This window comes from Exophiala bonariae (assembly GCF_035927105.1).
Source record: "Exophiala bonariae strain CCFEE 5792 chromosome Unknown scaffold_1, whole genome shotgun sequence".
Lineage (NCBI taxonomy): Eukaryota > Fungi > Ascomycota > Eurotiomycetes > Chaetothyriales > Herpotrichiellaceae > Exophiala > Exophiala bonariae.
Genome location: NW_027042476.1, coordinates 3,617,014 through 3,630,330, shown reverse-complemented (window position 1 = coordinate 3,630,330; position 13,317 = coordinate 3,617,014). Strand labels below are relative to the sequence as shown.

Below are 13,317 nucleotides of genomic sequence, written 5' to 3'. Positions count from 1 at the left end.
TCGGTCTCAAATGGTCCCAGGAAGGGCAGCAATCTGGTCAATGCCCTCCCTTCTTCCTCAAAGCTGTGGAAGTTACGTCTCATATTACCCAAATTCCTGATCAGGTTGGCAGCCTTCATCAAACATTCCTTTTTAATGACTCGAACCAGCCCATGGTAGCCTGTTCTAACTCTTCAACAGTCTTCCCAGAGTTGACTGGACGTTGGATCATGGTGAAAAAACTAACCAGCCTCGACCTTGGGGCATTTCACAGCCTCGATAAAGATAAACGCCAGGTATATCTTGGAGTCATAGATCAGCTTCGGGAGTTAGGTGTTGGCGAAGATCTCTCTCTACCCCAGGTGGCTCCCCTGAGCAAAGTCCCTTGTTGGCTCGAATTCTGACTGAAAATAGCTCGTCGTTGTGGGAGACCAATCCAGCGGGAAATCGTCACTGCTCGAAGGTCTGACTGGTCTTTCCTTCCCAGTCGCTAGTGATCTGTGTACCAGGCATGCTACGCAGATTGTTCTTCGCCGTACATCCGCGCATGAGTCAGCAGTGCGAGTGTCAATCATTCCTGGGCCTAGTAATATCAACGATGCTGATGAAAAAGCACGTCTTGAGCAATTTGCACGATGTATTAAGCAGACATCATTTGGTGCAGATGAGTTTGCAGCAATTCTGAACGAGGTGAGTGAGCTCAGAAGCCATAAAATTCGCACCTGCTAAAGCCTGTAAGGCTTCCGAATTGATGGGGCTTCCTCGAGCGGATACCACGAGTGCAGATCAATGCGAAAAACGATTCTCCGACAATGTCCTAAAGGTTGAGCTTTCTGGGCCGGAGCATCACCATCTTAGTGTTGTGGACGTGCCTGGGCTTTTTCATAGTTGGTGATCTCTCTCCCGCTACATCAATAGTGGCACTAATCTGCAACAGATCCAACGATCTACCAGACCAAAGAAGACCTCGAGATTATTCGTAACCTGATCATGGACTATATCTCCGATACTCGCACCATCATTCTGTAAGTCCAGCAAGAACAATGGACTTTCTGTGATACTGATTCAGCGTAGGGCTGTCATGGATGCACGCAACAACCTTGCCAACCAGGAGGTCTTCAAGATGGCTCGTGGCGTAGATCCTCGCGGCGATAGGACGGTAGGAATTATCACAAAGTGCGATGTGGTCCAAAACGGTGACGAAGCAGGGGTAAGGAATCATTTCATCATTTTCAAGTCCGATATAGAACTAAAGTTCGGCATCAGGTCATTCGAATCGCACAAAATTCTGTCGAAAACTTGCAGCACGGATGGTTTGCCGTTCGTAATCGCTCCCCGTCTGAGATTAAGGAAGGTGTGTCGTTAAAAGAACGACACGCCAAAGAGCGTCAGTTCTTCGCAACTAGTCCGTGGGACGCATTGCGAGGTGATCGTGTGGGCATTCCCGCCTTGAGTGGATTCTTAGCTCAGTTATTGTATGAACACATCCGCCGCGAATTTCCAGCTGTCGTCGCTGAGATTGAGCAACATTGCCAAAGTCTCCAAGCCGAAGTTGAAAAACTTGGTCCTCCTCGCCAATCGACCATGGAGCAAAGACAGTACTTGACTCAGATCTCAAGCCGCTATCAAAAGAAAAAGGCGGATTACTTGAGAGGCGTCTACGGGGACAATCTTTCTCCAGATGACCCTCTCAAGTTGAGAATGCACATACGGGACCTGAATGACGCCTTTGCGAAGAGAATGTCTACAAAGGGTCACACCCGAGCGTTCAGACGGACCGACGATAAAATGGATCCAGAATATCATTTGGGAACTACTGAAACGAGCACTATCTACGATTGGATACGAACTTCATATCTGGAGTCTCGTGGCTGTGAATTACCTGGATGCGTTAATCCGGCCGTCATCGAGAACCTTTTCCGACAGCAAACAGCCAACTGGCGGGACATCGCAAAAGAACATTTAGCCAAAGTCAACTCAGCAGTCAATGAATTTCTCACTGCTATCTTTGGTCAGTTAGTCATTGATCCAACTGTCCAGTACCAGCTAAGAACTCATCTTTTACCGATGTTGGAAGATTCCAACATGCAAGCACATCGAACTCTCGAAGACACTCTCGAAGATGAGAGAGGCGGCATACTTCAGACCGTCAACCACTATTTTGCTGAAAATCTGACCAAGGCTCGAGAAGACCGTGTGCTTTCACGCCTGCGCAAGATGGGTTTTCATGAAGGACATGCAATGCCTGTCAATCTCCCAGAACTCACGAAAGCATTACGCTTGGGTAATGACGAACAGACAGTCTACGACATTCATGACATCCTTAAAGCCTATTACAAAGTGGCCATCAAACGCTTCAATGACGAAGTCGTAACAGGGGTGGTGGAGCGATCATGGCTTGGCCAGCATGGGTTCGTTGATATCTTTGACCCTGAGTTTGTTGGTGCGCTTTCCGATGAAGAAGTCGCATCTATTGCCGCCGAGAATTTTAGCACTACAAACACTAGGTCCGAGTTGAGGGAAAAGCTTCGACGCTTTGAAGAGGCACGACGAATCGCGAAGTCAATCTGATTTGCGGTTCGATGGTCATCTCCAGGCAAGGTTTTTGCCGACATCATTGCCGGGTGTTTTCCTTGTCTCCAGCGCGAATGTGGGAGATGACATTTGACTTCCGCCCAGGAGTATATATATGAGGATCTGAACATAGAGGAAGATGCTAAAGCTATACAGCCGTTTACAACTGAACTCAAGTTTCTTCAGGAACTTAAACCTAGGAAAGAAAATCGGTGGCCTAGTGTTATGATCTGAACTGCGAACAGTGTCTGACCAAGGTAGTTCCTTGATAGAGCGAGTATTAACAGGTGGACCAGGTATGAACGAAGAGAACTTTTGTGTTCGGTATCCTAAATGTAGGTATAGGATTGTTAACGAAGTTGACTACGAGTAGTCCTATCTAGTCTAAGGAGCGTGTATATATAGTGCTAGCGTCCTCAGTGCTCAGGGGTGTCCTCAGTCATCCTCAGTGTGCTTGGCACTGAGGAGGCTGTATCCCCCTGATGACCACTGAGGACCACCTTCTGGTCACGTGACTCAGCCTTGCTTGTCAGGCTGAGTTGCGTCATCCTTGTTTGGTCTCGGCACAGCTGCCTAATCCCGCTGGTCATAAGTAGGCCCGCATATGCTGTTTGTAACACCTAGGTTAAGTTGGAAGTACTGACATCTTTGCCCTAAGATTTCTCGAGCTTTCTTTCGCACCCTGATGGGTTCGGCCTATTGACTTTAGACTTAGTCTAGACTCATGCATTCACCTAGCCACGAATTGATTACATCAAATGGTGTTGATTATTAGGGATATTGATTTATGGGAAGGGTTCGGGCCTCAGCTGGCGCATATTTTATCAACAAGAAAATCCCGTGCAGATTACCCGCCTTGGTTGGATAAGACGGCAGGAGATGCATCCGATATGTCTATGCGGCGCTCGGCGGATGGTCATTCTGTGGCTACGGTAGCTAGTTGTGGCTGTAATGTTACTATAACGTTACGAATGATCATACTCGAGTTGGTGCTCGGCTGTTTAACCATCCCAATTGAAGTATCGCGCAGGGGATCTTGGGGGCAGTGTACAGCAGCCCCGACTGTCGACAGTGTTAGTAGCCGGTTTGATAATCGGTTCTACAATCAGTAGACGGTGTTTTACGTACACATCATCTTGGAATTGGTGAAAGGTACTGTATGTATTAAGCTCTCGAGGGCGTCGAAACTATTTTCACCCAGTTTGTAGATAGTTCACGAAAGCAGGGCCCAGAGTACTAAATGTTGGTATTTATGTATAAGAGTGGAAACAACAATAGGGTAATGGATCGGGAGTATAGTGCGATTCTCATATAGCTGATCCCTACGATGAGTGGTGTGTCGGTGGTGGTGGCACTCGAAGTACCATGGGCGTATTTCACCACACTAGGATATCGATTACGCTAAATGTGTACGGATACTGTGGACGGAAGTGGTCGAAATTGCTCCAACAGTCCCGTCCTAATTATCACCTTTGCTTCGCGTATGGCGGTTGTTGGGCTCCACAGAATCTGCTTGATATCCATTCATAGTCTTGCCTGGCCCCATTCTTTGTTGCTCTTCACACCAGTTCCGGCACTCCAGACCATTCCAGAATAAATGACAGCGAGTGCCATTTATGGGCCAGTAAATTCGACCACGATGAAGGATGCGCGTTTGAGGGTCACACTTGGATCATCGGATAGGCTTATCGTAAAAATCTCAAAGGATGACCTACCCTTCCTAGCCATGCACTATTTGTGGTATAGCGGAGATCCGCTCATCCTAGCGCTAGCGAATGAGCGCGTTGGCCACTACCTTAACCACAACACCAATAGGAAGCATAGATTGCGAGATGACAGGGCAATGAGTTTTGGTCTACCAGCCCTTTTACAAATGTCAAAACGCAAATAGTTTTTCGAGAAGTCTATTTTAGGTCCTTGTTACTACTTTGTTAGGTCACTATGAGTACTCCCAATCCCCCCACCCCTGAACTCCCCAGTTTCCTTCGAAAAGAGGCACACTGCTTTCTAATTACAAATGAAGTCTCCGATTCCGAGAAATCACATTGCTTGCCAGAGTATTCATCGTTTTGTGATTGAAGCTCTTGGATTCCGAACTGAGACATTGTGCACTTGCCTTGCTGAGAGTCGTGACATGTTATGTCAACGTTACCCTGACCGGGCCCCTCAAATTCTTGTTTTCTACGCCCAAGCTATAGAATTCCGGCAAACCCTCTTGGATTCTTCGCGGAGATCCGAAAGTTTGGACGAAGAAGTGAGGTGGTTCGATGCAGAGGAAAATTCAAGGCCCGATGGCACCCAGCATTCTCAATTATTCAGCCTGCCAACACCGGTGGCTGAAGAAGCCGGGGAACACGACTCTATATTAGCAAGTGCAGTCCAAGGTATGGAATTACGGAATGAAGCCCATGTCCGATGGGGAGAAGGTTTGGATCTCGCCCCTTGCCTGGAGACTAATTCAGAAGTCGACATTTCGTCCTCCAAATCTTCCAACACTATAGACGACGAAGACCAGAACGTCCGCTTCCGAGAAACCATGACATTGAGCAGTGCGACGACTCGCCGAATCGTGTCGCCGCAAACGAGTGTGTGCACAGATATCCACTCCGTGGGTGAGGCGGATCAGGGATTTCGTCGAGAAACAGGACCTCAGCATGATGCGACCTACTATCGGAAACTAAATGTGCAGGCCATTGAACGTAGCTTGGACACAGAGGATGATAGATCCCCAACTATCGATTTTGAGCTGTCTTTCCCGGAAATACAATCACAGCAACGAACGGTATCATTCGCGGAAGCTGCACGCACTGTGATGCACCGTGAGTGGGGAAGCGAGAAAAGGTCAGATGATGATGAGAAGTTGGGTGTTCAGGAAGAGATGCAAGAGCAAGGAATTCGAAACTCGATGGAGAGCTATGCAAGGGGGAAAAAGGAGAATGACAAGGGTCGAGCAGAAGACGAAACGGACGGAGAAGAGGCAGGCAACAATGACGAAGACGACGACGAAACATTCAGCGCGAGTCCAGACCGAGTACGAGAAAAAGAGCTGATAGAACCTGCGACCGTACGACTTGCGGGTTCCATTGAGTTAGGAGAGCGCTCAAGCAATCATCAATCCAACAAACGACCTGTTGAGTGTACTGTTAATGCAGGTCCTTCTTCAAAACGTACTAAGGCGACAACACATGTGGACAACGGGTCCCTTACAGCCGGTGCTACCACTACAAGCGCAGAAAACCACGTCGATCAGTCATTTTGGGACGAATGGGACATGAAAAGAGCAGCCATGACCAACCATGATCAGCAGACTGACCAGTCTGTCAAAGCTGCCCGGGTGTGGAGGCGTCTCTCCGCGAAACAGAGTTTGGGACTTTCCCGCAGTCGAAGGGGACAAAACACGTCGTTGCGTTATGTAGACAAACTTGTCACGATGGTTATAGCAGTCGCCAATTGTTATGCCTTTGGAGCGCTGAAGGAGGTCATATGCCTATTACAACAGGACAGAACAGCTAGGACCTCCGAGCTGTTCAGTAACGATCCTAAGGTTCTGATGGAAACAGTGAGCACTATTGAAAAGGCAAGTCACTTACACAGCTACATACGGCGATTCACATTGGCGCGTTTGGCCAACATTTACGTGAGATCAGTGGCAAACGGAGGACGATTAACCCTCGACGAGAATAAAGCGTACTCGTCGCAACGGCTGGCGGGCACCAACGCACGCAAGGCTGCGACCTACAGTGCTATGATCCTACATATCTGGGGAGTGCCATTCCCCGCACAGAATAAGGGTGCCAAAATGACAAAACGAGGCTTTATTGATGCGTTCGCTGCTGATGCGATGAGGTGGAATAAATGTAAGGCCCGACTCCGTCACGAAATCGACGCCGGTCAGCGCTGGCTTGGCATGGCCACAAGATTTGGCTGGTCCACCCTTGGCTTGATCACACGAGAATGGTCGGTCGGAGACAAGAAAGTGGTAGCCAGTGATAGGATGTGAGTACGGCCTTCACAGGATTAGAGGGGAAAGCTAAAACGGATTACAGTTTCGAGGAAGCGCTGTCGATTTCAGAGTACGATACCCTGTTAGACGAAATTGACACCGCAAAAGGGCAGTTCCTTCGAGAGCTTGACAAAGCGTTGGGCATGAGCCTTTTTGATTTGTTGAAAGACCCAAAACGGGCGCAGACTCTTCCCTTGTTGCAATTAAAAGACCAAGACATCACAACACGACCAGATTGTGATCCACAATGGATCAATGAGTTGATCTCTGTGGCCGACATTTCAGCTCATGATAGATTGTGACACACTATTTTCCCATTGCCACTCTTGTTTGATGAGCGAATCAGCGTCACCTACAATCGAACACCACTTGTGCGAGGCAATTAGGATTGACGATGTATGGAAGTTGATGCACCTCGGCGAATGTGGAAGAGATACTAGAGACTCATTGCCCAAGAGCTGAGGAACAGCGTGATTATGCCACTCAGTGGCGAGGCATTTTGAGGCACTCGCGCTCATTTGCAGTACTGTGTCTTCTTTCCGTCATATATACAGACAGCTTCGAATGTATTTAAAACACTGAAGACTGGAGAAGAAAATCCCTCGCATCCTCAACGATGTCGACCATCTGGACATATCTATAATCCCTCAATGGTCTCGTTTAACTCCTAGATCCACTGGCAATAATGCACCGCTAATGGGACTTGGGTGCTAAGGTTATGTACCAACGCGCTTTGACAGCTCCTGCCGTTCGATCTGGGAACTCTTCACAAATCTCGCTCCAAGGCTCACCACTCTGCTTCATGTCTCTGAGCTTCTTGTCTTCAACTTTGGACCATCGCCCTCTCGTCATCTGTGGTATTTCTCCGTCGGTTTCACTGTCGGATGGGCAGTGATGGATACTGTGAGCAGTCTGGGAGGATCGCTCACTACTGTCACTCGCGCCGTCGTCGCTCGGACTGTCCATCGCCGAATCGAGGCGCCGACCCTTTGGAGACTGCGGAGTTTGAGTGGGCCGGGAAATCGTCGCTGTCAGCAACCAAAGAGCCGATGTCAAGGGCTTGACGCTGGCATTGGTTAAAGAAACCGCGATATCGTCGGTAAGTCCAAAAGCGGCGGGCGACTTGAGCAGCGGTCCGACGGTCGTGAGATCATCAACAAGAGCAGTCAAGTACCCACTGTCATCCGGTCTTATGGGGTGGACGCTGAGGTTAGTCAACAAGGTTGAAAGCGGAGACGACTTGACGCCGTTGTCTTGGAGGGCTGCTGGGCTTTCTCGAGGAGTTTTCTGTATCTTCTGCAGCTGGTCTGAGTTCCGGTGAGGAATGAGGATCTCTACAGAGCCACGGTCATGTCGCTTGCCACTCGTTTTCAAAAGCTTAGATGGCCGAGAGAGTCGTGACGTGCTTCGCCTCTGTGTGACATTCTTGGGCTTCGCCTCATTGATGTAGTAGTCGTCACCAGCAGCCCAGTCGCTCGATTCCGAGTCGCTCAGCACCCTCGCCTCGGGATTGCCTGCCAGTGGTCGGTTGCGCTTGGAGAGAGTGGCGGACATTGTGGGCCCTTTACGCTTCGTAGTTGTTGATGGATAGTCCCTCTCAAGGTGGGAAGGTCGAATAGATATACCAGCTTTGTATCGGGGCACCTTGATCGTTGCGGAAGACCGAGCATTCCGCAGGGTGGTGTGGAGAGTCGAAGGCGTACGCAGTGATTGGCCAACTGGTGAAACCGGACGGATGCTCCACTTTGCTGACCGCTGAGTCTCTTCAGTCGCCCTACGTTGCTTTGCAGCAGGCGTAGGACCAGATGGAATCCCACTTGTCTCTAGGTCGCTGGGGATCAAGTCGACATAGCGTAATCCCGAGTCCTCAGTCTCTGAAATCTGCAGGCTGACTTCACCGTCGTCACAGTCCTCATCCGATTTTGCCCCTTCCTCTGCGGCGTTGTCGATCTGTACATCGCGACAGTCTGTGGAATCTATTGTCTCCGTTCCTGAACTGCTCAGCGTCATGGTTTGTGGTTTGAGCACTGGTGTACTTTGGATGCCCATCATGGTCGAATTTTTTCGAGGTTCCTCGAGGACATCCAAGTCTGCGGAGGATATTTTTTGGGCTAATGACTGGATCGATCCAACGCCGATAGGGCTGTACTGGGTGGATTCTCCTTTAGAGCTAGACTCTTTGGCTGTTGAAACATGAGAAATTAATGATGTGTCCAACAATGCCAAATACACGGGCTTTTGGAAGAGGTTCTCACCTGTAGACTCTGATTCTAGGAAATTCGCTTCCAATGTTGAGGAATCCAAATTTTCGCAACCAGCACCTGGAGAATCAGCGAAGTTAGATGTAGGTGACTTAGGATTGTTGACCGATTCGCCAGGCTCGTCAAAAAGACTGTTAGGGGTGAGATCGGGCAAGGAGCATTTCTGGAGCATCACTTCTTGAGGACGTGGAACCTGTTGGCGTCTCGGTTTCACGGCCGGGGGCACGGTATAGTGAATGATATCCAGCTGGTTGGCTGCGGAGGTGATCTTAAAAGTAGAATTCATCGTGAAGGGACAAAGCACAAAATCGATTTTCAGCGACTGGAAACTCCGGGAGATGGAGAACTGCTGGTCTTTTATAGTGACACGCAACACTTGCTTCGCCTCGCCGCTCGCCGCGAGAAGTTTCAGAGAGGGAAATGGCAGTCCATTTCAGGCGTCAGTCCATTTGCAGGCGGTCTTCAGCTTGTGCCTCCATGCGGCCATTGAGCTTCCGCTTACAGGATAGGGGTAGGATGGCTCTCAGGTCCCATAGATTAGCAGTCCCGAACGGGAAATTTCCACATCGGCAATGGTTTTTGCCCTAGTAGGAAGTTGACATCTCGTATCCAGAGCCCGGTTTATCCTTGGCTTCATCTGCCTCGTAAATGGCTCTTTGCGGTAGAAGGATGGCCTGTTCTGTCTCGGAGCTGCCACCTTAGCGCCTCTCCCGAAGAGTAGCAGAAAGGGAAGATCAGGCTCCAGGCATCAGCAGAGACCCACGGAAATCTCGATATGGTACGATTGGGGTTTGAGCAGGTTTCCAATCCGCCTAACCGTGCCTTCCACCCACTCCCCCTAAACCTCAGACATGGACTTAAAAGGGGCGTGGGCGGACACCAGCTAGTATTTCCAGGTCCATGTACAATAAATAGCGTGCTATAAACCGTCGATATGTTGATCTGAGGCCTGTAGTGTCGGAGTTGTGGCCATTTTGATGCTGGTGCAGGAGATGGCGTGGTAGCAGAGTCGTGACTCATGGGCCAGGGCCGCAAGCGTCCGCAGTTTACAGAGCTCGAATACTCCCTGCCGCGCGTACGAAGCGGTCTCGAATGTGTAGCTAGGTCCAGCGCTCCAGGATCCCTTAACCACGAGACCGTGCGCTCCGTGACTTGTGTGCCTCGTCCGACGCAGGATCTGCCTGCAGCAGCCAGGACGCCAGTAATTTGCCTGGCTATATTCGTCATGTAACCTCCCTCGCTGATCCACAATGGCGCCGCCAATTTCACGAGAGTCAATGGCATCGTTGAGCACAGACGAAATCAACGTACAAGGCCGCTTGGAGACATGAACCGGCTCAGCTCGAGAACACTCAGCCCCTCAGGCAGCAATCCATCCGCTCGGCCGCCATGACAAATCATGCAGGAGAAACCAGCCGGTCGTCCTCAAGGCCGCCTAGAACGCCACCTCGAGTGGGATAACCGATCTCTCCTGGACAGCTCACTGGAGGCTGTTCAGGTCGTCGCCGGCAGGAGAAGCTGGACACGGGAGACCGCGATCCTGCCTCCAGTGAGCCAACACTGTCGCGCGAGGAGAGCACAACATCACAGCAGGCGGCTCTTAGCGTCATGCGGATCGCCACGATTGCCTGCCGAGGATGGACGGATTCCAGGGAGATGAGCGGAGCTGTACGCCGTGGCAGCGACGCAGAGACTAGCAGGGGGCGGTGGGGGGGACAACAGCCCTCAAAAGCCCTCGCCGTGGAGACCAAACAAAGGACGTCGACACAGCAGGGGCCGGTGGACAGGGGGGATTAGGGGCGCGCAGACCGACGAGACTGAGTGAGGACGAGGAAGGGAAGATCAGAAGGGGGACCTCGCGGGGCGAGGGGTCGATTTTATAGCGGCGCGGGCTTGGCGTGTGGCGCAGGCTCCTTTGGGCGCCTCGGTTTCCCGATGCGTCTGCACCACCAACAAAATAACTGGCACTCTGTTCGCTGTGCTTTCCAGTGCCAAGGACGGATGAACTCACCTCCTTGTGGGGCGCTTCCTGCTACTTTTAGATGGAAATGCCACAGATATGTCCAATTGGTCCACCCGAACAGAATATTGCCTTTCCTCTACCGTACGCGGCGACTGTAGATCTCCAGGATTGAATTGATGGCAATATTGGAAGAGAAAGTTCAGGGATAGAACCTCCTGACAGCCACTCAATATTTAAACGCAGGCAGAAATGACCATCGAGGACGTTGATTTATGCATTCTCCGTATCTCCCGTATATACGCTTTCGTAGGATTTCCAAGCCTGTGGAATGATTCCCAGAGCCCTTCCGTCCACATGTCGTGTCTTGTTCAAGACTTACATCACATACAGGGAGCCATGTTAATAAAGATTCGTCATTGTTAGGGGTACCAACAATTCGACCGAGAATAAAAAGTGCACAGTTAGACGACGTAGTAGTTACATCTACAACCCTAGCCTTGCCTAAAAATGTATTTTCGAAATTGCTGTGGATGTATGTTATTGGTTATCAGTACCGACACTATCCGAATATCATATCCGCCCTCTTGATTGAAATCGAGAATTATGTAGTCCAACATATGGATGTGTTGACCATTAAGACTCTCCCAATACTGTGGGAGTAGTTACACACGGTGCGCGTGGAGATTAGTTCAGGCAAACACATCCTTGCCGCCAAAACTGTCGAACTGTTGCCGACCACCACTAAGGGGATTGCAGTTGTGGACGTAATCAGATAGAAAGCGAGGCCACGGCAAAATTACAGCTTTCGGGCTGACAGAATCAGCAAACCAAAGACCGTTGATCCAGGACTTGATTTGAATGCGAGGTAGAGCGTCATCTGTCCGGCTACTTTCATCGACCTGTAATGACACATACTTGTCGAGGAATCGACTTCGATGTTCAGGAAACCTGTCTTCCGCGGCTTCGCAGCTCGTAAAGATTAGCGAGGACGTGTTATGCCGCTTGTTTTTCACGAACAGTGCCCAATTCTGATCGTGACCCACTAGTCTGGCAATGATGAGTGATTGGTGGGCCTCCATGGCTTTGGCAACCCTCTCAGCCATACTGTCAAAAATCTCGCGTAACCCCACCGATTCCATATTGCTCGGCATCTCACCAGCAAGATAGGCTTCAATGTTATTGGCTAGTTCGCTGTATGATGAATCGTGCAGCCAGTTAACAAGCTGCGTGAGACTGTCCTGGTTTCTCGCTGTTTGCCTTGCAGGCCAGATAATGCTTTCAGATTTGAGGACCTTGCACACAGTCCACAGATACCCAGTTGCTTGGATCCCTTCCTCACACATCACAACATCACTCAGTCTGCACCGTTTCAGAAAGGTCAACTTCCTGTCGACCTTTGGTGGGTCAAATCCTTGAAATGACTGTTCCTTGAGAAATTCAAGAACAGTCCCTGGGAAATTGCCATATACTGTAGGCCGAAGAATCTCACCGTTGAGAATAAACAATGCAAGAATTGCCAGACTCAAACTACTCAACTTGGCTGAGTTGAGACTTTTGACGTCTAGGCGTGTTGCATACCCACAACAATTCGCCATGATCGCCAAGGTGTCGGACGATATCCTAGATGAGCGACGCGAGATATCTGCCAAAATCCGTGTAGACATGGCACGACCTTCGCTATCGTCGCCGACCATCCACCCATACTTCTGTAGCATATTGTATTTCTTAGCTCTTTGCAATACCAATTTGCATTGCCATTTGTCCCTTTTCGACCTCCAGATACCTCTGTGGTGGGAAGCCATGCAGAAGAGTGTGACCTGCTGCCGGAAAAGAGCAGCGTTGATGGAAAGCTCACCGTCAATTGTGCCGAACACCCGTGGACCATTGACTTTGCTCAATCCTGGCAGGTAGGGAATCAACAGCTGCATGCGAGCCATAGCACAGTATTCTTCTTGAAAGATCCAGCGACGAGTCCACCAAGGATCGCACATAATCCTGAAAAGAACATCTAACAATCTTCGGGCTTTTGAAATGTCTACTTCGGCAGCCAGCTGAGGCACTTGAGACACAGAATGCCAAACAACGAGGTCTTTCTTGAGAAGGGCGAACAACAAATCAACTTCGTCTTGGTATTGCACAGGCGTTGATAACATGCCAATTGGATAGAGACTGCGGCGGTAAATCACATCCATGGACTGCATGGCAACAACTTTAGCTTCTTCATCGTTCTGCTCAATACATTCTTGGTCAATCCAAAATGCCGGTATGCCACCAGAGGCTATGTACTTAATCACACGATCCAGAATAACATCTCGTACTTGGGCGTGGTCCGATCTGTCCGGCTGTTCTCGCATGATGGTGTATCCTCCAGTTGTGTCATTTTCATAGGCGGTGGGTCTCCATGAATACGAAACTGCAGCGAACCTGCCGTCGGCCTCTGGCAAAGTAACTTGGTTTAAGATGCGACCTGGCTTTTGATGAGTTCCGTGACTTGGTATTGACAAGCATTTCAGTGACCGTATGTGGGTAAAATCTCG

At 49.8% G+C, this 13,317-nt stretch overlaps 4 protein-coding genes across 4 annotated transcripts; 2 read left to right on the top strand and 2 right to left on the bottom strand.

The window, feature by feature from the left end:
• Positions 1 to 1,102: 1,102 nt before the first annotated feature.
• On the top strand, positions 1,103 to 2,550 carry LTR84_001265 (uncharacterized protein; the record flags this gene model as incomplete). The annotated part of the gene is made up of 2 exons (XM_064844891.1): positions 1,103 to 1,109; positions 1,235 to 2,550. 2 exons carry the CDS (start codon positions 1,103 to 1,105, stop codon positions 2,548 to 2,550), a joined length of 1,323 nt encoding a protein of 440 aa, XP_064712751.1.
• A 2,020-nt stretch (positions 2,551 to 4,570) lies between these two features.
• On the top strand, positions 4,571 to 6,553 carry LTR84_001264 (uncharacterized protein; the record flags this gene model as incomplete). Its single annotated transcript, XM_064844890.1, has 1 exon — positions 4,571 to 6,553. One exon carries the CDS (start codon positions 4,571 to 4,573, stop codon positions 6,551 to 6,553), a length of 1,983 nt encoding a protein of 660 aa, XP_064712750.1.
• Positions 6,554 to 7,249: 696 nt separating this feature from the next.
• On the bottom strand, positions 7,250 to 9,103 carry LTR84_001263 (uncharacterized protein; the record flags this gene model as incomplete). Its single annotated transcript, XM_064844889.1, has 1 exon — positions 7,250 to 9,103. One exon carries the CDS (start codon positions 9,101 to 9,103, stop codon positions 7,250 to 7,252), a length of 1,854 nt encoding a protein of 617 aa, XP_064712749.1.
• Positions 9,104 to 11,469: 2,366 nt separating this feature from the next.
• On the bottom strand, positions 11,470 to 13,134 carry LTR84_001262 (uncharacterized protein; the record flags this gene model as incomplete). The annotated part of the gene is made up of 1 exon (XM_064844888.1): positions 11,470 to 13,134. One exon carries the CDS (start codon positions 13,132 to 13,134, stop codon positions 11,470 to 11,472), a length of 1,665 nt encoding a protein of 554 aa, XP_064712748.1.
• Positions 13,135 to 13,317: the final 183 nt, after the last annotated feature.